This window comes from Akebia trifoliata, chromosome 11 (assembly GCF_017979445.1).
Source record: "Akebia trifoliata isolate Shusen 1 chromosome 11, ASM1797944v1, whole genome shotgun sequence".
NCBI classification, from domain to species: domain Eukaryota; kingdom Viridiplantae; phylum Streptophyta; class Magnoliopsida; order Ranunculales; family Lardizabalaceae; genus Akebia; species Akebia trifoliata.
Window position 1 is genome coordinate 19,590,845 of NC_141385.1, and position 23,312 is coordinate 19,614,156.

Sequence of the window (23,312 nt, forward strand, 5' to 3'; positions counted from 1 at the left end):
AAATCTCCTTAGGAAACTTAACAGAAGCAGTACTTGCAACAGCAACAGCAATAGATGTAATGACTTGAAAACCTAAAATGTATCTCAAGGAAAGAATTTTAGATCCGTGCATTAATTTAAAAGTATGTTATCTTAATTTTTAATATTTGAGAAAAATCAACTTCACCAATAGATTTAGAAGGATCGAGAAACATACTTTAACCTGTAAGCACGCCGAAATCTGAAGTCGATTGAAAAAGTTATCAAATCCTCGAGTTTCGCATTAGATATTTTCCCAATAGGTAAACGACACCTTAGAAACGTAATTTGAGGAAACCGATCATACCATTAGATTCGTGTCGAAAAATCACCCGAAATAGAGTATAAGTTTGTCCAATTCGACATTTGGCAAAAACAATTGCCAAAATGACAAGTATGTCCCAACTTAAGTTATATAAATATCTAAATTCTATAAGAAAAATCAGATTTTTCTTATTCTCCTCTCCAAACAAATCTCAACCATTTTCCTTCAATATTTGAAACTCAGATCTACACTAAACGAGAACGATCCAAGCTTAGGTGCAAGAAGGAAAGTTGTTCCTCTCGCCGAGGGTTACGCGTGGACGCAAACAAATCCGATTTTAGCCGGAAGAAAATTTTGAAAATTGACCGGAGGCGATTTTAATCTCCGTTCAACCGTTGAAAATAGCTTGAAGTAGGTTGCCTTCCCTTCTACCTTCTAGTTATGCAATAATTTCATAGAAAATCCATATGATTGTTGATAAATCGATTGTTTCATTAAGTTTATACATATTTGAACGATTTGAATCATGTTTGCATGCTTATTTATGATTGGTTTTAGTTCATTTGATGTAATATAAGCATTTTATAGTTGGTATAATATTTGGATCGATTTTGGTTGAGTTTCGACGAAAAATCAACAATTCGAAAAAGTATCCGAATGTTGAGTTTGGTTCTAATTTTTTTTTTGTTGCTTCCATATAGTAGATATACCCATTTCCTATCTTTATTTCATTAAAAATAATTAAGTATTACTTTAAGTTCTTTAATAAATAAATAAATAGTTCGTTTTCAATTTCGACTTTGAAAAATCATTTTTCAACACTTAGTTAAATTTTCATAGATTTCCAGCTTTTATGTCTTATGGTTTTATCTTTGTTTTCAAGTCTCTCGACTCAACCAAAACCATCGAATGGAATTGGTTGATGCTTTATGCATTTCGAATTACTTTAAAAGTAAAATTACTTTAATAGATATGTAGGAAATTAGATGATAGATTGATCGATTTAATTGATGGATGGATAGAGAGAACGTATATTCTCGACTGATTGATGGGACAGTACCTCCAGTTCTACGTAGTGGCCATACCACGTAAAACGTGATAGATAGATAGAGGGATGAGATGGTTGATGGATGGAAATGACAGATAACTGTCACTGGAGGGCACTACCAGACTTTATTTGTATTTTCGATTAAAAGAAATGATATATTATATACAAAATAAATTATTTTGTTTACCAGTAAAGGTTTGTAGAAAACCCATAAAGAGTGACGCGTTGCTGTGTATCTGGAAGCGGCGAGTCAATCTAGGATAACACTAGATGTCATATGCTCTTCGATAGTATGGGATACCTTAGAGCATATTACAACTTATGAAATCCAGGAATTTCTCCTACTTATTTCCTAGGGAACGTTGTGTGTAAAGGCGGTCTCTGTATAGTGTAGAGCTAGGCGGGGTTCACATGCATTGCCTCTTGATAGGCTTCGACGCGAGGGGTCTCCTGGACTAGTTAGTGATCACTTTTAGTCTGTAGTCGTCAAACGGTCAACCTCACCGTTAGTTGAACTCAGTATTGGGTTCTTGGTCAATGGCCAGTTTGAGCCGGATAAATGGTCATCCAAACGTGGTATGCTAGACCGGCCACAAAATCAGATCTATAACGATGGGATTTCACATCAGAGGTTAGTTTGGAATATCGTATTGCCATAGCCGAGGCAGTTATATCGGCGTGTTCATCTGCTCTCTTATCGATTACACCGTCGTGTTCTTATTATGTATCTTTTTCTTATTTTGTAATGATTGATAGATGTTTTCATTTAAAAGATGCATATGTTACTTTAAATGATTGAAAATGATAGATTGAAAGTTATTATAACTGTTTACTGAGTATGTTTAAACATTTATCGTATGTTACATTATGAAAACTTGCATTATTTAATTGTTCTGATGATTACTCTTGCATGTATGACTCGCTGTTAGAACGGCGTTCATCCTGCTGAGTAACATTCCCCTGTTACTCACCCTATCCTTCCCTTTTTAGATTATTCAGCTATTGAAGAGTCGTTCTTTGAGAAGTCTTTTGAGGAGGTCCTTGAGGAAGAACAAATTGATGTCTTGCCACCACCGTGTCTTTGAGGATTAGTAGGGAATCCTAGTGGTTTTTGTTTGTAGATAAGAAATATGTTAGTTTAGAAATTTTTGTTACTGGATGAATTATGAGATTTAGGATCTTGATTATATCAGTGTTTGTCGATTTCTTCCGCTTACTCTAGACTCTCGTATAGATGTTAGTCAAATGTTTATTCCGCTGCGTATATTTTCTTTTCATAAGTATTATTATTTGTGAATGTTCTATCAGGTTGTGTGATTGACTATCTCACACCTCGAGATTCTGACTAATGAATCATAGGGATTCGTGTTGGGATTTCGGGGCGTGACAATAGCAGAAACAGAAGCAGAAGCAGGAACGGCCTGCTCCCCATGCACTAGTGTCTACTGGCCTGCTTCTCTAGTGTAGGTGGAAACGTAAGGGGCCAGATTCTTCTTCTTTTTCCTATCCTACTCAGAGGGAGGAGTAGCCCTGACAATAGGAGTAAAGGAGAGAGGGTACTCCGAGAGATCAATATTCATGGCGTCAAAGGACCCTAAGGGGGATGAAGGAGAAGGAAGGGTAGGAACAGAGGCAAAGGGAAAAAGAAGATCTCCCGAGATCCATTAGACCTGATTAAACGGGGCTCGTCGTGCAAGCGACCAAGGCAAAATAGAAGGGGAAGGATAGATTTGATCTCCTTAAACCACCTCGTCGATCACCCTGGTTTGGAGACCCACTGCCACTAGCCCTCTATCTTTGGATGTTCTGCGCTACTCTTTCCTAACCTCAGCAGCAGAAAGGTAGAAGAATCTGCAAAAAGAAGAAAAACAAGTTAAAAGTTAGATTCAATTTTAGACAAGACTGAAAAATGGAACGCAACTAAGTGCCTAAGATTAGACTTACCCTGGAAGATCTGAGAGACCCTAAATCCCTCACGAGGAGTGTCAGGGGCAAACTCCTAGTTCCTGTAGACAATCAGGGGGTCCTTATACCACCCTTTGTTAGTATTAAGGAGAGAAGGAACTAGTGCAACTGCTGTACTCTTGGAGGACAGCGAGTAGTACCCAAAGCGTAGGGGGATAGCTTTTAAGTTGTATATGGAGGAAGTCATTGGGGGTGATAACCATCTTCTCCACTACCTCCACCAAAAAGTAAAAATTGCCAGACATTTGGCCTGGGGCCCGGTTTATTTTATTCAGCACCTCCCTGAGGAAGGAAAAGAGAGGAAAGCTTAAGCCAGCCTTGATTTGGTCCCCCTAACGACACTCATTTGGATTCTTGGGGTCATTGCAAACCCAAATAGACACAGAGAAAAGGATATAGAGTCCCCTCCGAAATTAGGTCATGTTGGCAGCCATTGAGAAATTAAGTTTGCAGAAAAAATGTGAGAAAAGAAAATTACATCAACCTGAGAGGTAAAGATTACAGTGAAGTAGAGAAAGAGAAAACTTCACAAAACACTGAAAAAACGAAATTGCAGAAGACAATAGCATAATAAGAGGAAAATATGGCATAAGTCTCTTATTTATAAGATAATATGAAGGAGTATGTACTTTTGGGAGGACAGCCTGATCCAACCTAATCGTTGCAGCTTGAGACATAGTGCAGATGTTAGTGGGGCACGTGGATGGCCACAAATAAAGGGCGTTCCACCTTAGCCGTCAAAAAAAGATTTGAAACAACATTGCATTAAATGCGTCGATTCATTAAGAGCCGAAATAATGATAGAGAATCATGGCAGTCAGTCAAAAAAAGATACGTGTCTTGAGAAGACAAGGCTTTGCATCTCCTCGAGAGAGAGTAATAACCGCACAGTTATCTAGACCGTACACATGTCCAAGCCGATTAAGTGGTACCATGCACAGATTAGCATACAGGACATTACCCAACAGAAGTGCAAGCTAAGGTAGAGAGCGTCTGGCCTGGCAAGAAGGGCAGCATAGCACTGAATAAGACCTGATCTGCCAAGCAAGGTAGACTTGGTCAAACAATACCCATAATCCTGATATGCATACGTCAAGCCCAAAGATCTCGGAGGAGATCTCCCCAATATAGCATATCCAATCCCCAAAGATCCCCATTCCGTTTAAGATCCTGAGAATCAAGAGAGTCTCCAGGATCACTTCCCGTGAAAAGGGGAAACCCTGATTTAGAGGAGAGATCTATAAATAACACAATATGCACAGACTTAGGGATCTGTGGGCCGATTGGGAATTTGATAAGTATTATCCATTATTCCTCTTCCTCTCTAACTTAAGCGTCGGAGTGTTTTTTATAAGTACCACGCCGATGCTAGTGAAGAGGAGGGAAGAGTGACTTCGGATCTGTGAGGCAAAATCTATCAGCACCATTCACCGGAATCTAACCCCCCACAAGAACAAATTACTAAAAAGTAATTCTGACACAAGTTAAATGCTCATGATACTCTATCAGTAAGAAAAACTAGTAAGCAATCAAACATGAGCAATCTCTAAGGTGTTTGAATAAAGAGTTACCAATGGAAGATTGGTTTTCCGTTAGCTTAGGGTTCAGCCAACTTACAATTAGGATTCTCTTGATGTCAAGGATTTTGAGAATTGGATTGGACTCAAGTAGTTATCTGAATTATGGTACATCGTTGAGAATAAGAAATGAATAAAGTTAAGAATAATCAAATAAATTCTAACAATATTTTTGATAACAAATTCTAGACAAAATGAAGAAATAAAAGGTTAAAAGGGTTTTGGATAGGCTAGGGTTAGGTTCAGTAAGGATTGGGTTTTTAAATAGGAAGTAAGGGATCAAATAGGGCTCAATTATGTCTAAGGTGGGATGGATCCATCCCTATATTTGCCTAGATCCGAATGATATTTGCTTTTAAAATTATATTTTTATGTTTTTCAAGATATTTTTCTTCCACTACTTTAATATAAGATGAATTCTTATAAAATAGAAGAATTATAATTATAAAATAGATTGTATAGCAATTATAAAACAAATATAGAAAAAAATGTTGAATGGACCGAAATTATCCACCCGACCGACCCGAATCAAGTAATTCGGTCAGTTTAGTGAGAGCAAAATGGTTCGGATATGGCTTTAGCTAATAGGATCCAAGTCGAATTTGAGGACCAAATAAAAATTTTGGATCAAGATATATTCATTTTCAACCCGAACCCGACCCGTTTTAAGCCCTAACAACAATGTAGGGTTTAGAAAATAATATCAGTAGATTGTCTGAGGGTTTGTGGTGAACCGACTATAATGCTCTTTTTGAGCTGCCAGCAAGGTAGTTTGGGGGTCAGGTTTGAAACAAAAGGGTTTTGAGGGGGAAATAAGGGTTTGACCAAGTGCATGGTGGGTAGGACTTATCAAAACAAAAGAGACAAGGAAAAAAAAGAAAAGAAAAAATAAAGAGAAGATAAGGAGAAGAAAAAGAAAGATATGACAGAAAATTACTTTGGAATCACTCCATGGGTTCATGGGATCACATCAAATCCAATCATTGGAGAAGTTCTCAAAGAGAAGCTATAAACTTCATTCAATAGCTGCTTAAAAATGAACTTAAAACAGTATTCATAAGACTCCCTAGATTCAATTGATAAACAAGCAATAGCTTGGAAGAAAATAAATCAAAGAGCAAGAAAGTAACTAAGAGAGAAAAGAGAAATTAATTGATATGTTTTGAATAGATTGAATTTCTTTTTTGAAGCTCCTTATATAGATAACCCCATCATTAAAACTTATAAACCTTTAAAATACTAAAAAATAACTTTTTAATCTATCTGTAACATATTACCAACTTTCTAATCCTATTATAACTCAATTTAAATACTTTTATGGACTTCTAATTATAACATAAAAAATAAAAACGAATTTAGACAAAAATATAAACTTGAAAACAAATTAAAGACTAAACAAATTAAAAACTATGAATAAAAAATAGAAATCCTACTCGAATTAGAAAATAGAAATAAATCTTACTAGAATTAGAAAACTAGTTAAGACTCTTACTAAAATTGTACATGTCCTACATTAGTGTGTTTATAGGCTAACAACCAATCATTCTTGTCTCCATTAGAAGGCCGAGAATATATTTCCTTTGTGGCATAAAAAAAAATTTTGAAATGTTTGCAAGGGAGGATGGGATTCGGTCAAAGATGAATTAGGTGGGTAGTGAAGTTCACAATGTCACCTTACTTTCCAATCTTGATCAATGGATCACCTCATGAGTTCTTCAGGAGTTTGAGGGGCCTCAGACAAACCCACCTTCACCATTGCTCTTCATTATTGTGGCGAAGGCGTTGGGCAAGATGCTAAGGAAAGGTGTGGAGTGTGGGGAGTTATTTGGTTTCTTCGTTGGGCAGAATGGGCTGTTGATTTCTCATGATTGTTTTTCAAACGTTGTTTTGTGCAATTTCTAGGCGGTTTCTGGCTAACTAGTGAATTTTTAGAAAAGTAAGATGTTTGGAGTTGGGAATGTTGAGGACATGAGTTTGTTGCCAACGACTATTGGGTTCTAGTTCGGCAACTTACCCACTTCTTATTTGGGACTCCCTTTTGGAGCTCCATATAATAATAGGAGTATGTGGGATCCAATTGTTGACAAAGTAGGCAAGAGGCTAAGTAGGTGGCAAGCAAGGTATTTGTCTAAACTGGGCAAGTTAACGCTATTGAAGAGTACGCTTTCTAGTATTCTAGTGTATTTTCTTTCTTTGTTCAAAAAGCTTAAATATGTGGAGGCAAAACTAGAGAAAGTCTTTAAGGATTTTTTATGGAAGAGGAAGGACAAGATAAAAAATCACTTCAATCATTAGAGATGAGTTTGTGTTCCTAGAGGTGGTTTAGGGGTGCGCAAACTAGGGGCTATGAATAAGGTCTTGTTGGGCAAATGGTTATGGAGATTTGGGGTGGAGCAAGGCAACTCTTGTAATAAGGTGGTGGATGCCAAGTTTGGAGAGAGTGAGTTTGGGTGGGAAAGTGGGTTGAGGAAGGGCTAACATGGATGCGGAGTTTGGAGGAGTATTTTGAAGGTGTTACATTTTTTTTCGGCCTAAGGTAAAGTTCAAGGTGGGTGATAGGAGGAGAATGAAGTTTTGGGAGGACACATGGTCTGGGTTGTTGCTTTAAAAGATAGATTTCCTCAACTTTCTGAGATTTCCTAGAAGAAGACTTCCCTCATTTCTAATTGCTAGGTGGTCAACAACGGACTGGGTGGTAAGGATCTTGGGTTTAGAAGAGAGTTTAATAATTGGGAAGTGAAGGAGCTTGTATCCTTGACTACTTTTATTAGGCATTGCCGTCTCAATTGATGCCAGGGATAAGTGGATTTGGAGGATGGGTTGTTCTTGGTGAAGTCGTTTTACAGATCTTTACAGGAGGAGGATGGGCTTCCCTTTCTGGGGGCTGCTATTCTGGAGCAAAAATGCCGTCAAAAGTTTTTTTTTTTCAGCCGCTTGGGACAGCATACTAACTTTGGACAATCTTATTAGTAGAGGGCTCTACACCCCAAATTTCTACTCAATGTGTAGAAAGGCTGGGGAGTCTGTTAGTCATCTCCTGGTACATTGCTATTTGATGTGGGATGTCTGGATGCACTTCTAGGATCTCTTTGGTGTGGTGGGCCACTTACTGAGGTCAGTTAAAGCTCTTTTTGAGGCTTGGCAGTGTATGGGTTATTCTTTCACGACACCGAAAGCGGATTTTGTGGTCCATTACACCTTTTGCAATTTGTTGGGTTGTTTGGGAGGGAAAGAAACCAAAGAATCTTCAATAGGAAGAATTTGGTGATTAGGGATTTGTTAGTGTCCATCAAAAGCTTTATGTTCTTTTGGTGTAAAGTGTTTTAGGAGTTTAATGGCGTCTTCTTTGAGGACTTTTTGTGGAGATGGGACATGGTTTGTAGACTGTCTTAGCGGTTGCTGGTTCTTTTTGTTGTTTTCTTTGTTTCCATAGTTTTCTTTTGTTCTCTCGTGTTTGTACTCTTTCTTGTGGGTCACCTCAACAACTTTAATGAAATTTGCATTTATTATCAAAAAAAAAGAAACAAAGATCCTTTTTTTATCTTGCCACCTCAATGCCAAGAAAGTATCTCAAGTCTCCGAGATCCTTAATTTCAAACTTGTCAACAAGCTTGTGTTTTAGCCATTGTATGTCTCCTCTTGATCGTTTTCAGTCATCCACATACACAATGAAAGCGATACATTTCCCTTCCTTATGTCTTGTGAATAAGGTGTGATAGGTTTGACTTTGACTATACCCATACTTTTGCATAGCTCTATTGAATATGTCAAACGAAACATGTGGGGACTGTTTCAACCCATAAAACTCTATAACCTTTAATTTGCTCACTTTCCCTTTAGTGGATGGCAATTCCACATTAGGAGGTTCTTATGACATTTTCCAGCAGGTTGCCATGACGAAAGGTGTTCTTCCACCAATTCTGATTAGCTTTAGGGGATAAGAGAACCCAAATAGAATTCATCTTAGCCACCGAGAACTTGAGCCATCTAGCTTGTAAATTTTTTTCAAGGGTACACATCTCATCAACCATGGCATTCCTCCATTTAAGTTGAGAAAGGGCACCCACAACACTTCGAAGAATAGACACAAATGACAAAAGAAGTTGCAAAAGCATTATATCAAAGAGAGAATGAACTGTATCAAAAACATTGGAAATAGAGTGTAGAGTACAAGTTCTCACTCCCTTCCTTATAGCGCTATGAAGATGGCAATCATTGACCATTAGACTAGAAGGTATATTGCCTACAGTAATAGGAGAAGAAGAGATATCTTGGCAATGACCATGAGGTGTGCCTTTAAACAGGACATTTCTTTCTTACCTAGAGTATTGGAAATAATCTAGTTATTTCAGTCCTAGTTGTTTTTAGTAAACGTTTTTATTTTTTATTTCCTTTGTGTATGGGCATTTCTGTCCTTTTACTCTTTTATTAATATAAATTCTTGTCAAGCTCTCAGAAAGAAACTTGACAATTATTCTTCTCAATTCTTCTTGTTATTAGAGCCAAGGAATTTCGTCCCCTCTCCTAGGTTTCCCTCCTCATTTTTCACCCCTCCTTCCACGTTTTTTTCTCCCCTTTATCCCTAGACATTAATACCTAACCTAGAACAACTTCATTAGATCTTGTCCCCTTCGGGGGCCTTTTCTATTTCTTTTTGTTTCTTATTCCCTTTATTGCATGTTACGATAGGGATTTGATCACATGCTGTGTTTCTGCGTTGTGTCTCTTATCCTATGATAGGGGTTTTGCCTTTGATAGGCTTTCTTAATGTTCTTTGCCCTTCGTTAGGGTTTTTCTCCATTGTTTTTGTCTTTGAAGAGTTGCAGCAACAACTACAGAGACTACAAGATCTTGGAACAGCACCTAGGGTGCCTTTGGGAACCTACTACAGGAGCTAAAAAGTCTGTGGAGGCTTGCAGCAGTAGCAGCCCCATACAACAGCCCTATAGGTCCCTTTAAAAGTCTACAAGGCTTGCGATAAGAGCATCTAGGCCTAGCATCATCTGTGGGTACCTTTAAAAGCCCAACACCTACAAAACCTGAGGAAGCTTGCAACCGGAGCAGCTAGGTTCAACAGCACCAATAGGTGCCTTTGGAGGCCAGCGGTAGCAACAGCATAGCCTAGGGAGGCTTGCAACAGCAGCACCTATAGGTGCCATTGGAGGCCAGCAGCAACAACAGCACAACCTTGGAAGGCTTGCGACAGCAACACCCATAGGTGTCTTTGAAGGCCTGCTGCAGCATCTGCATAGCCTAGGAAGGCTTGCGACAACACCTAGGGTGCCCATGAAGTTCTGTGTTTCTTGGTACTGCAAGTTTCTTCTTTAGACCTCCATTCAAACCAAAGCGATGACTTCGAAACAAGCAATTACAACTTCCGCCACAATTCTTGAGTCTAATTCTTCAGCCCAACGTATTACTACTGCTCTTCTCGATGGCCAAAACTTTCAAGCATGGTCTCGATCTGTGCGACCTTATCTAGGTAGTAGAGGAAAATCTGGATGGCTCTCTGGCACCATTTCGAAGTGTTGCTTCTCTTTAGGAATCCTTTGCCATGTTCAAATCCCACACTTCGTTTTGTTTTCTATTCAGACACCATTTTCTTGGTCTATTAGGAACCTTTTTAGGTTAAATTTTAAAACCAAAAACAGGGTATCAAACTCTTTTGGATGTGTTGCATCTTCTCTTTAGGAATGTTTTGCTATGATCACTTCAAGCACCCCCCCACCCCTTCCTTTTGGGCTATGTTTTTTTTCCTTCTGACGCATTTGGTCACATTTTCAATACATGTTTGTAGCTCATATAAGAAATTGAAGAAATAATTAAGGCTTCCAACGTTAATGTGGTTGCTACTTCTCTCTCTTTCATCTTGTCCATGAGGCCTAATACTTCCTTGACTCAAAGAGCCATTGAATCCTCTATGTTTAAGGTCTCAGGTTTTGGTCAAGCATAAACTATTATTTCTTGTCTAGTTTCCATTTAGATTAGATAATTTCTATCATGTTTCTTATTGATGACATAGCAACAAAGCAAGATCAAAGTAGCTCGTTGCCAACACTTAAGAGTGATTCAACATGCCCAATTATAGATCTTTGCAATATTCACGATGTTCCATGTCCTCCATTTGTTTGAAGGTGTATTGAACAATGTATTGGGCCTAAGGGGAGTGTGGAATGTAGCAGGATTTGGACTTTGTAGTTGTGTTGGTAGTTCGGTTTAATGTATTTTTTAAAACCGAGCATGTTTGACATTCATGCTCCAATCTGAAAATGGGGGGGGGCATAGGAGATTGGCACCATGAAAGCCTTGTCCCAAAACTTTGAGGTCAGCTGAACAAATCTGTCTCCTTGAGCATAGGAGAATGTAATATTGCAATATTTATTGTGGTGTTTATCATGTTTATGTTGACAGCATTTTGATCATATAAAATGACTTAGTTTGCTACAACCCATTAAGAACACACGCACACATGCACACACACACACACATGAAAGTTAACGACATAAATACTTCATAGGTATTAGTAGTGATAAAGAGAATAAAAGTAAATAAAAGTTAACTACATGAATGAATGGAACAAACAAACTAACCAGTTCACCAAGCTCTTGTGATTTTCTCCTACATTCAATGTCATCCGCAATTCTTATGGCTTCAAGCCACCACCCATCTTTCTTGCAGCTGTCAGTAATATTCTGATCATTACCACATGAAATATGATCCACATCATTTTGAACAAATTGATGGTCAAGGTCATTGTTCATCAGATTGTTATGCTCTGACTCAGTTGAATTGAAGAAAGCCATAGTATCAGGGATGACATCTCTGGGGATTGGGCGGAAGGGAGATCGATATCCTGGCATAATCATAATATTATTCAATAGTTATCGTTCACATAAATTTCGAAAACGAAGGCATTATAGGAAAAGGTTTTGTTATCATCGAACCTTTGCAATCGGGATCATAGCATTTTTGATAATAGCCAGCCCTTTTGAAATCAAAGATGTACATCACTGAACAAAAATCACGTTGTCCACATATTAGCAAACTTTTGGCTTGAACCATACATATACACAAATTGACAAAGAAAGTGCATGACAAGAAATGTTCTATGATTCATCAATTACAAAGACTTTTAATTTAAGCATTAGTTTCTGGATAGTGGGTCAACATACATACCATGTGATGGCATACATTTTTGAGAATCATGTGTGCTAATTTGAAACAATTGAAATTAAGAGAAAAAGATTAAATTCATTAATTAGCCCTAATCAGGCTTAAAAGGTATTACATAATCATAAGAGAGGAAAAGACTAAAAAGGACATATATAAACTTATTCTAACACTCCCCCTCAAGTTGGTGCGTGAATGTCAACAACACCCAACTTGGACAGAATACCTTCAAAGGTAATTTTACTAACACTTTTAGTAAGAACATCAGCAAGTTGTTGAGATGTAGGAACAAAGGGAGTACAAATTTGTCTAAAAATAATCTTTTCTCTAATAAAATGACGATCAACTTCGATATGCTTCGTTCTGTCATGTTGAACTGGATTTGCCACTATGTTAATAGCTGACTTGTTATCACAATATAGTAAGAAAGGGACTGGCACAGGAAGACACAAGTCAGCTAATAAGATCTTGAGCCACAACAATTCACACACTCCAAGTGCTATAGCTCTATACTCAAACTCAACACTCTACCGAGAAACCACATCCTGCTTCTTACTGCGCCAAGTTACCACCAACTTTAGTATAGTACCCAGAAGTAAAACGTCTATCAGTCACGGAACCAGCATAGTCTGCATCTGTCCATGCCTCAACACGCAAATGACCATGATTACTGAACAAAATACCTCGACCAGGAGATCCCTTCAAATATCTAAGAATACGATAGACTGCAGTAAGATGAGATGTTCGAGGTGAGTGCATAAACTGACTTACAACACTAACAGCATAAGCAATATCTGGACGAGTCATAGACAAATAAATCAATTTTCCCACAAGTCGCTGGTACTACCCAATATCCGACACACTCCCCCTCAGAATCAGCCAACCTGTGATTCCGCTCAATAGGAGTATCAGCGGGACGAGAACCAATCTGACCGGAGTCAGTGAGTAAATCAAGGACATACTTTCGCTGAGAAACAAATATACCAGATTGGGACCGCGCCACCTCAATACCCAGAAAATAGCGAAGATGCCCAAGATCCTTAATCTCAAATTGACGGCCTAAAAAAGTTTTTACCTCAGTAATACCAGTCATATCATCTCTAGTAAGAACAATATCATCAACATAAACAATCAGAGCAACAGTTTTGCCGTGGGAGTGACGCAAGAAAAGAGTGTAGGAGAGGCAGATGTAAGAAACCCAGGAGGTTGGACCATATAAACCTCTTCCTGAAGATCACCATTGAGAAACGCATTCTTGACATCTAACTGATAGAGAAGCCAACCTTTGATAGCGGCAATAGAAAGAAGAACGCGAATGGTGGTCATTTTGGCAACCGGAGCAAATGTCTCCTGATAATTAATTCCATAAGTCTGAGCATAACCTTTGGCCACCAGACGAGCCTTATACCTAGCAATAGAACCGTCTGGATTATGCTTAAGTGTGAAAACCCAACGAAATCCCACAGCTTTCCTTCCAGGCGGGAGAGGAACAAGTTCCCAAGTCTGAGTCTTTTCAAGAGCATTCAACTCATCAATCATAACTGCTCGCCACTCAGGATGAGTAATAGCATCTGCAACAGTAGTAGGAAGAGAAACAGCAGAGACAGAGGCAAGAAAACTCCGATAGGAGGGTGAAAGTGCAGAATCAGATACATAATTAGAAATAGGATAAGTACAAGTGCGCTTACCCTTACGAGTGGCAATAGGACGATCATCACAGGGAACAGAAGGTAACGGATCTGAAGGCAAAGAGGCGAGCTGGTCTAGCATAGAAGTGATGGTAGTATCGCGTGGACGCCGAGAGTAAACCTGCAGAAGAGGAGGTGACACACGTACAGGGGGTGGAGAGAAGGGTACAGGTAAGGGAAGAGGAAAGAGAACAGGAAGGGTATCATCTGGGGAATCGAGAGGAAACCACTCAGACTGAGTGCCAACTAACCCAGAGTAGTATGGGGTGTGCTCAAAGAAGGAAACATCCCGATAAATGAAACGCCGTCGAGAAGGAGGATGGTAACACCGGTAACCTTTCTGGGTAGATGAATAACCCAAAAAAATACATTTTATAGCCTTGGGGTCAAGTTTAGTACGAGTTTGGTCAAGAATTTGAACAAAACACACGCACCCAAACACACGTGGAGAAAGGGGAAACAGGGAAAGATCCTGATCAAGCTGAAAAAGAGGCGTGGCAAACTGAAGAACGCGGGAGGGGGTGCGATTAATTAGGTAAACAGCAGTAAGAACAACATCGGCCCAATAAGATTGTGGCACGTTCATACCAATAGAAATGGCCCGAGCTAACTCTAGAATATGACGATTTTTTCTTTCTGAACGACCATTCTGCTGAGGGGTCTTAACATTAGACATTTGATGCTCAATACCAGACTCTAGACAAAGTTTTAAGACCTCACTATAGGTGTACTCAGTACCATGATCAGAACGAAAAGTCTTGACGGTACGACCAAACTGGGTATAAACCATAGCAAGAAATTGCTTAAAGATTCCACAAACTTCACTCTTGTGTTTCATAAGATAGACCCAAGTGGTACGACTATGGTCATCAATGAATAAGACAAAGTAACGAAAACCAAGAGTGGATGGGACCGGGGAAGGACCCCACACATCAGAATGAATTAGGTCAAATATAACAGGTGCAACAATATTCATACTAACAGGATAGGAAGAACGCACATGTTTAGCTAATTGGCAAGTTTCACAAGAAAAATCAAGCAAATTGTTATTATTAAATAAAACAGGAAACATGTGTTTCAAATATCCAAAAGAAATATGGCCTAAACGTAAGTGCCAACGCATTACAAGAGCCTTATTAGATTGACTACTACAACTAATCTGGGAAACAGAATGGATGCTAGGTAAACCAGGTACGTTCAAGAGATACAGTCCATTTTCTTCACGTCCAGTGCCAATCGTCCTCTTCGACTCCAGATCCTGAAAGATACAATGAGAGGGATAAAAAATTACACTGCAATTCAAGGTTTTGGTAATAGTACTAACAGATATAAGATTAGTAGTGAGTTGAGGAACATGCAGTGTATTAGTCAAGGATAAAGATGTAATAGGAAAATGACCTTGACCAGCTATAAAGGACAAAGAACCATCAGCAAGGCGAACCTTGCGATGACCAGAACAAACACTATAAGTTTTGAATAAGGATGACGTACCGGTCATGTTATCGGAGGCACCAGAATCAATGATCCATGGTAAGGAAGTGGTGAAAACACTGTGTGCAGATGCAAAAGTACCTGAGTGAGCGAATGTAGAGACCAACTGAGATGAAGTCTCCATCTGATTGAAGAATTTCCTGAACTTGTCAAACTCAGCCTGGGATAGAGATACCAAATCTGATGAGGATGTATTAGCTGAAGGAGGTGGTGAATCAATAGTCGACTGAGAAGCTACATGAGCTGAAGATCGTTGAGACTGTTGTAGTTGTTGATTAGGACGACCATGAAGTGCATAACATCGGGCCTTCACATGACCCAACTTTCCACAATGATCACACTTATGTCGTTGACGGGTAGACATAGTCCCACTGGGGTTTTGTGGAGACGATAGGTGAGCAAGCATAACGGAATGATCTCCCGAAGAATGAGGTATGACGGCCACGCGACGACTCTCATCAGCCAAGACATAAGAATATGCGGTCTGTAAATACGGAAACGGATCCATACCCAACAAATGAACTCTCGCATACTCAAACTCATCCTGAAGACCAGCTAAAAACTGAAAAACCCGATTCTTATCCAAAATCGACAAATATAACGTCTCGTCAAAAGAGTCCTTCCAGGCATAAGATGAGGAATAGAAAGACAACTCTTCCCACCGAGCACGTAACTGTGATATATAAGTGGTAACTGAAAAGTCTCCTTGTGAAAGACGAGAAATCTCACGCTCCAAGTTGAAAATCCTAACATTGTTCTGACGTTGCGAGTAAATACTCTTTGCGGAATCCCATATCTGTTTTGCTCTCGAGGAAAACATAAAATCAGCTGCAATGTGTGGTTGCATAGAAGTAACCAGCCATGAACGGACCATATAATCATTAGCAAACCAATGGGAGTAGGAGTTGTCAGTCTGTGAAGGTTGTTTGTCCGCCCCAGTGAGGTAACCGATCTTCCCTTTTCCACCAATGAACATTTCAACTGATCGTGCCCAGAGGAGATAATTAGGACCATCTAATTTCACTGTAGTAATCTGAATGCCTGGAAAATCAGTTGAATGAGAAAGCGGACCGCTCAATCCATTACTATTACCAGTGATCGAGGACGAGGATGTCTCAGAAGCCATCGAATAATCCGAATACTATGGTTGGAAACAAGTTCACGTAAGATGAGGACACAACTCCCTAGGATAAAGTGATCGCAACACCCGTGAAAAAACAATTAAACACTGCTAAATCTAATTAAACACTGTTGTGGGTTATCCGAGCAGTCAATCTCGTAAGTGTAGAGTCTCTAGCAGTAATATTGCTGGTAGAACAGTCCTAAATAACATCTTGTTGTAATCACAGACCTCCATAGATGTTCAAAACAACTGCCGCCATCCTCATATGACCCTGACGATGATCGAATCAGCCAAGAACAGTCACCTGCTGTGATTTAGGAGCCCAGATGGCCACCCACAAGTGTCGCACGAACTAGAGCAGCTACCTACTGGTGTCGCCTGCTCAAAATCATCAACCTGCTGTGATCGCAGGGCTCAAACAGCCACTTACCAACGTCGTATGAGGCAGACTTTGATCGTAAGTGTTGAAAGAGGCTGTTTTCAGAGTCGCAAGGCTCGAAGACATCCACTTTGGGTGTCTCAAGGCTTAAACAAAGCCACTAGAGGCATCGTAATCCTCAAACAGCACTACTGTTGTGAACACAGCCTGATCGCAGGCTCTGAATGGGTGTGAACTCCCTATCGCATGATGCAATAGGGTTGTATAGTGGCTGAGAACCCCCGTAGGGGTGATACGAACTGTAGACGAGTGTGTGTGTGTTGTTTTAACGAAGATTAGTCACTGGTTTGTCGCAGAAGGAGTGGAAGATCGATGGAGGTAGAGAGAGAGAGAGAGGCTCTGATACCAAATTGAAATTAAGAGAAAAAGATTAAATTCATTAATTAGCCCTAATCGGGCTTAAAAGGTATTACATAATCATAAGAGAGGAAATGACTAAAAAGGACATTTATAAACTTATTCTAACAGAAACATCCCAGATCAATTGTGCTTCGCAATAGGTGGATGGAAAATGAGATCATATAAGCATACTGGAATAACTATGACAATGCCTAGGGAATCATTTATGAGACTCAAATGTGTAAAAGTTTTATCAAAGGCAGGCAAGTTTAGGACAATTTTGATCGCAAATAAATGTGTTGATCAATCGGAGCCTTCTCCCAAAGATTTGGGGTTCACCAATGGCTGGTAGCAAACAATAACACAAAATATCTGGGACTGCGATTTATCGTCAGAAATCATGATGGTGGTGTTATAATGGCACAAACTTGCCAAAGAAGTGAAATAATAACCAAGATTCAAAATCTCATTTTGATACAATGTTTCGGTTGGGAGAAAAATCAAGATGGTCTTGATTGACACATTCCAAAACATTCGACGATAATCCGAAAATTCTAGAAACATACAATGTTTTGGGGTTCATTCAAGTTTTGGTCAAAACAAGAATGTTCCACCAAAACATGTCGAAAGAGAGCGAAACTTCAAACCATGGTGATAACACATGAAGTTCAAATCTAAGCAACTCTAGGGGTTTTGAGATAATTAAAGCCATGAAAAAAAGAGAGAGTTGAATGATGTGGCCACATTCTGACAAGTTGGTGCAAAAACTTGGTAATCATGCCTAGTTACTAAAGCCTATTTTATGAAATTTTTGGAGTATGTTCTCAAGTTTTGATAGTCAAGATTACTGCCTAGCATCTAAAGCCTATTTTATGAAATTTTTGGTGTCTGCTCTCAAGTTTTGATAGTTAGGATTTCTCTAATGTAAATAGTTTATAACAGAGTGGATTAAATTTTTTACATTGTTCAGTTATTATAGTCCACATTTTTGTAAAAATGTCTAAGCAAGGATAATATGTAGCTTTCTATCTAACAAACATCTACATATCAATAAAAATAAAAAATAAAAAACAGAGGCTTGATGTGTTTTATCCGCCATACACAACTTTCATGGCATTAAAATTGGCCAAATTTTGTCAAACTTTAACTTGACGAAGAGAAGTTCAATTGGTAATATTTCCAAAAAATTTACTATTCCCCATATTTCTTTGCTTTTGAGTGGTTGTTAACTGAAAACAATCACTCCAATGGTATCCTCGAGTTAAAAACGTGTACAGATCAAAATCAAGAATAACACTCCTCTCATTGTGTATTCTAGTGTTAAACTTGAGATAAAAATTACTTTTCTCTCTAATTTCATGCTTTTCATAACTTTAACATGCATTAGAATTACAAATATACAAATGTAGCAGATATATTGATGCATGATGCATTTACTCTTTTTATTGCTTATTTTTTGAATTTTAGGGTAAGAAAACCAATGATTTGAGGAAAATTCCAGATTCTTTTTTTTTCACCCTAAACAAACACATTTAGTTTGTAGTCAATTTGGACGTGATCACTCAATGATATATTTGTTTTTAATTTACTAAAATGAAACTATCTTAATAAGTAATTGTAAATTTTGCCGCTCAGATGATCAAACTTTCATATACTTGTGTTTATTTGTAAAGCGCTTGCATAAAAAAAGTTTCTTTTATTTTCATATATTTCTTTCCCATTTTTTCTCGTGTAGAACTTCCACTTTAAATTAGCTTTTTTAATTATTTTTTTCAATAAATATAATTTTATTAGAAGAAGAAAAGGGGAGGTCGAGGAGACCATACCAAAAGTACAAAGAGACAAATAAAGAAAAAAAGAAAGCCCCAAAAACAATCACTAACTTAAAGACAAGTTACAAACCCTTTCCCATCTAACAATAAAAACTTCAAAAAAGACCTCTTTGAATTTCTCAAAAAGTTTGCTCTACGAGAACAAGAGCGCCAAAATAGATAAAATCAGATCTTGAACAACGGAACCCCTCCCCTCAAAATACGACTAATTCGCTCGTTCCAAATGCCCCAACAAATCACAGAAGGGGCTAAACACCAAAGAATCCTCTTGGACAACAAAAATGAACTGCCCCAATGTCATGGCCATATTCTTTCGAAGCGAGGTCGTGCGGCACTTGGGGTGATAGCCCGCAAGCAAGCCTGTCAAATAGCTCACACACACACAAAATGTAGCTAATAATACAAGAGAATGGGAGCAACAGGAGACAAAGCACGGAGGAAACTTTGTTGATATAGTATACAATTATATGGAGTAACACATTACAGAAGCAAATAAAGTGTATTACAAGCAACTGGTGATCTAATACATGCGAGACGCAACGTAGCTTGGGTAAGGGCTCAAGGTCAACGTGGGTGTAGGCCAGGAATTGGGCACAAAGACACCCTTCCTCCAAAGAGTACGCTAAATCTTTCCTACGTTTGCAGAAGAAAACATTAAAAGTAGAGGCCAGTCATACTCTTTTATTACAAAAATGCCACTAAGCTAACAAATATGCCCTGGCACGGGGCTAACATGGCTTCATATGTGAGCCTTACATGGATTTGCATGGATGCTCCCGGGTGACTCCGGGGCGAGCTACACCTAACTCTAGGTGTCGTAGTGCATGGCCTTCACACCCAGGCAATGTGTGTCTGCGTTTCGAGCCTCAAAGGCACATTGTCAAGAAATCTTTTGCACAGTTGTGCCAATGTAATTGTTATGTAGATAATGCCATTGCAGATAGCTACACTGAAGTTTTGTTTTTTTTTTGGTTTTGGTTTTGGTTTTTTTTTTTTTTTTTTGATTGGTTATAGCAACACTGAAGTTTGAAAACATTGGATTTTAAAATGTAGTTTGTTGAGCTTCCATCTTATTCTTCGATTGCTAAAGGAACTTCCAATTCCATTTTTTTCTTTCCATTTCGTAGGCATTTTAATGTGTTCCATTTTGTTGCTCTCTTTTCCAACGTATCATCTCTATTGAAAATTTGTCTAGAAAGCGAAAAGGGAGTAGTTATCATCTGGTTATGATTAGCATCAGTAAAAGAACATACATATCCACAAAAAGTCCATAGAGCCTATACACTCGTAAGCAAAAGAAAGTCAACATCTCAAAAAGACATTGAAAATGGAATTTCTACATTGTTAAAGATGAATGATTCGATTGCATTTATAGGAATCTTGGTCACCTTGCCTGGGACGTACTTTTACTGACTTGCAACTATAAAGAAGACTAACAGTTGACTTCCTTACCCATACATCCAAAAAAAAGAAGAAAAAAATTCTATAAGATGAAAAGGATGTATAAATGACATATCAAAGAACCACTAACACAAGCATGTAAACTAAGTTAAAATGCACACCGTTAAATTCACGTTATTTACATCCAGAGTTAAAACTAACTAGCCCTTAAAGTCACTTCTCTAGACTAAACACTTAATTTATTTTATAATGAAATGGATCACATGTAGAAGAGCTATAGGAAGCCAAAACTTCTTCCAAATAAAAATCGTTCAGTGCTGTGGCCATGTTATTTAGAACCTCATTTTTTTATTGTTATTATTTACAACTTACAGAGAAGATAAGGAACAAGAAAGAGTAAACATTACCATGATTGCTTTTATGTTCTCTACCAATACGTTCACAATATCTGCTCCTTGACATGTTGTAAACCATCAAACCATAATCTGAGAACCAATACCAATTTCGAATTCTTCCTAGCAAATCACAAGGCAACATAACATCAGGAAAAATATAGTATCTAAAAAGTTCATCATAGAATTTATGTACTATGATACCGAGGCATCAAGAAACAAATTTTAATAAGCCAACTGTAGGATTCACTCAAGAGACTGCACATATTTGCTAAAAGAAAATTATAGCTTGAAGTTCAGAACATGAAGCGTTATTCTCAAAGCAGAAAAGCATTATTTTCAATGATGAGTGGAGCTAAGTTGCACCAAATCCAGCACGCCATCTTCCTCATGGACCAAATGAGTCTAATTAGTGGATTGGTGGAAGTTCAATAGTCAATTTTTCTTGAAAATATTCAAGAAATGGCTCAAAATATTTATGGCATTCTCACCTCCCTCTCCATATAGGATAGGTGACTTTGGACGTGATGTGAACTGGCAAATTTCTTTGCCATCTCTATTCTCAGCTTTGGATCTAAGATGCCTACATACAATACCAATAGGGACACTAGTGTGGGAAACAGGGATACGACTCCTCGTATCCCAAAATCCAAGACACGGACATGGACAATGGTATCCAATTCAATATCTCCAATATACTATTTATTTTCTGATGTAGGACAATAGAACACTAAGCTTTGAAACCAAAATTGATGTAGAACAACCTAATTTTGTTCGATACTGATCTGTTCTACTTTACTAAGATTGGTGGAAAGACTCATTAGGTGGTAATGAAGGAGAAAGAAAATTTATAAAAGGGGTGGGCTGTTTGCACCCACCATTTGGTGCTCAGTGTACCACCACCTTAAAGATCAATTTCTTTAAAAAAAATGGTGAAGTGGACCGAATTGACCCTAACAAAAAAATCTCTACAAACCTGTAAAAAATGTTAAAATTTTGTTCGGTAGGAAGCTACCGAAAAATTTTATTGCTACTCGGAAAGATCCTACCAAATCTACTTGAAAGAACTGGGTAGGAATCCACCAAATGGGGCACTGTACGAACCTACCAAGTCCTTTTAGGTAAATTTGGTAGAATTTTACTGAATCTATATTGGAGAATTCGGTAGAGACATGCCGATGAAGCTTCATTTGATTTTTTTTTATTTTTTTTTTTCATCGCTGAGATTTTCTAACAACCTCTAGTTTAGGAGTTGAGGTTTCCAAGATCATTTGTAACCTATTTTGCAAGCTTTATGGGTATTGTTTCTTGTACCACAAAATCCTTGTTGAAACATAGTAGAAACTTTCGTAGATGCAAAGAATAAGAATGAGAGAGAGGAAGAAGACAAATACCAAATGAGATTTGATAGGGATGGTGAGGGTAAAGAATACCTGGAATAAAAAAAAGTCAAAAGAGTATTTCAAACTTTTGGGGAGGTGCACGGAGTAAGTGGGTGGAAAGAGCACAAGTGGTGAGTGCAAATAGCCCACCTTTACGATATTTTGTAATAGGATTAAAAATTTTGTAGGGAGGGTTGGTGGGTTTGTTGATGGGTCCCTGGTGGGTTGTTAATGGTTTCTTGATGGATTCAAAACAAAAAATAAAAAAAGTCTAAAAAAAACTAAAAAGAAAAAGATGATGATTTACCTTGGAATCACCCCAATGATTTTTTGTAACATCACCAAGTTGAATGCCTCAACATATAAGCCATAAACAGAAAAATTATATAAGTTTTTTATTCATCAAATTCTCCCTAAAACAATCTATTACATTGTCTAAATAGAAAAGACCAATTGCTAAATTTGAATCTACCTTGTACTCCAAGTAACTTTTCGAAATAGAAACTTTCCAAATTAGCAAAATTCCTCATTCGACAAAAACTTTCCAGCTAAACTTAAAATACCTAATAATAAAGTTTTAAAACAAGTAGGGCTCAAAAAACATAAAACAGTAATAGTGGATAAGGTGATAAGGACAAAATTACAATTTTCCTTTATATATTGCTAGAGTTAGGGATCCCCCAACACCAAGTGTCCTCCATTCTTGCCCGTTTGAATATTCGTCCACATTTTTTTGTATTGATTCCATTGCCCCTTCAATTTTCTCTAGTGCCCAATGTTGATGCGCCACCTAGCCGACGTGCTCTCCTTATGACACATCACGTGAAAATGTAGGCTCATGCACATAATGCCACCTACCTATAAACCATTCTAGAAGATTTTTTTATGTCCGCTACGCATTACATCCGGTTTCTTCTGGCCTTGTGGCACCGCATGGCATCATCCAATCCCATAGCACCACTTCTCTGTTACTTGGCAACTTCGGACATGTCAGTTGTCCTTGGTCATTGGACATATATCCCCATCAACATTAGTTCCCCTGCATGTGCGTGATCTAAAGATCGTGCACATGCACAAATTGCACCATCTTACTGTTGTCCCTTTTCGCATAAAGGCGAAGTGGTCGCCGTGATTTTACGCACTATGGCTCTTGCGATTTGGTTTAGAGTTTATCTTCTTTTA

The 23,312-nt window shown here is 38.2% G+C and overlaps 1 protein-coding gene across 7 annotated transcripts in view; it reads right to left on the reverse strand.

Moving 5' to 3' along the window:
- Positions 1-23,312, reverse strand: part of LOC147391096 (DNA primase) — a 59,861-nt gene that overhangs the window by 10,729 nt on the left and 25,820 nt on the right. For 6 of the 7 annotated variants that reach the window (XM_086457694.1, XM_086457693.1, XM_086457692.1 and 3 more), the window contains 3 exons: positions 20,764-20,871; positions 11,818-11,883; positions 11,464-11,726 (listed from right to left, as the gene is read on the reverse strand). In XM_086457694.1, coding sequence (XP_086313820.1) covers positions 11,464-11,726; positions 11,818-11,883; positions 20,764-20,871 — 437 coding nt within the window. Of the gene's footprint in view, positions 3,183-11,463; positions 11,727-11,817; positions 11,884-20,763; positions 20,872-23,312 lie in introns of all 7 variants that reach the window. The other variant, XM_086457699.1, reaches the window with a different exon arrangement.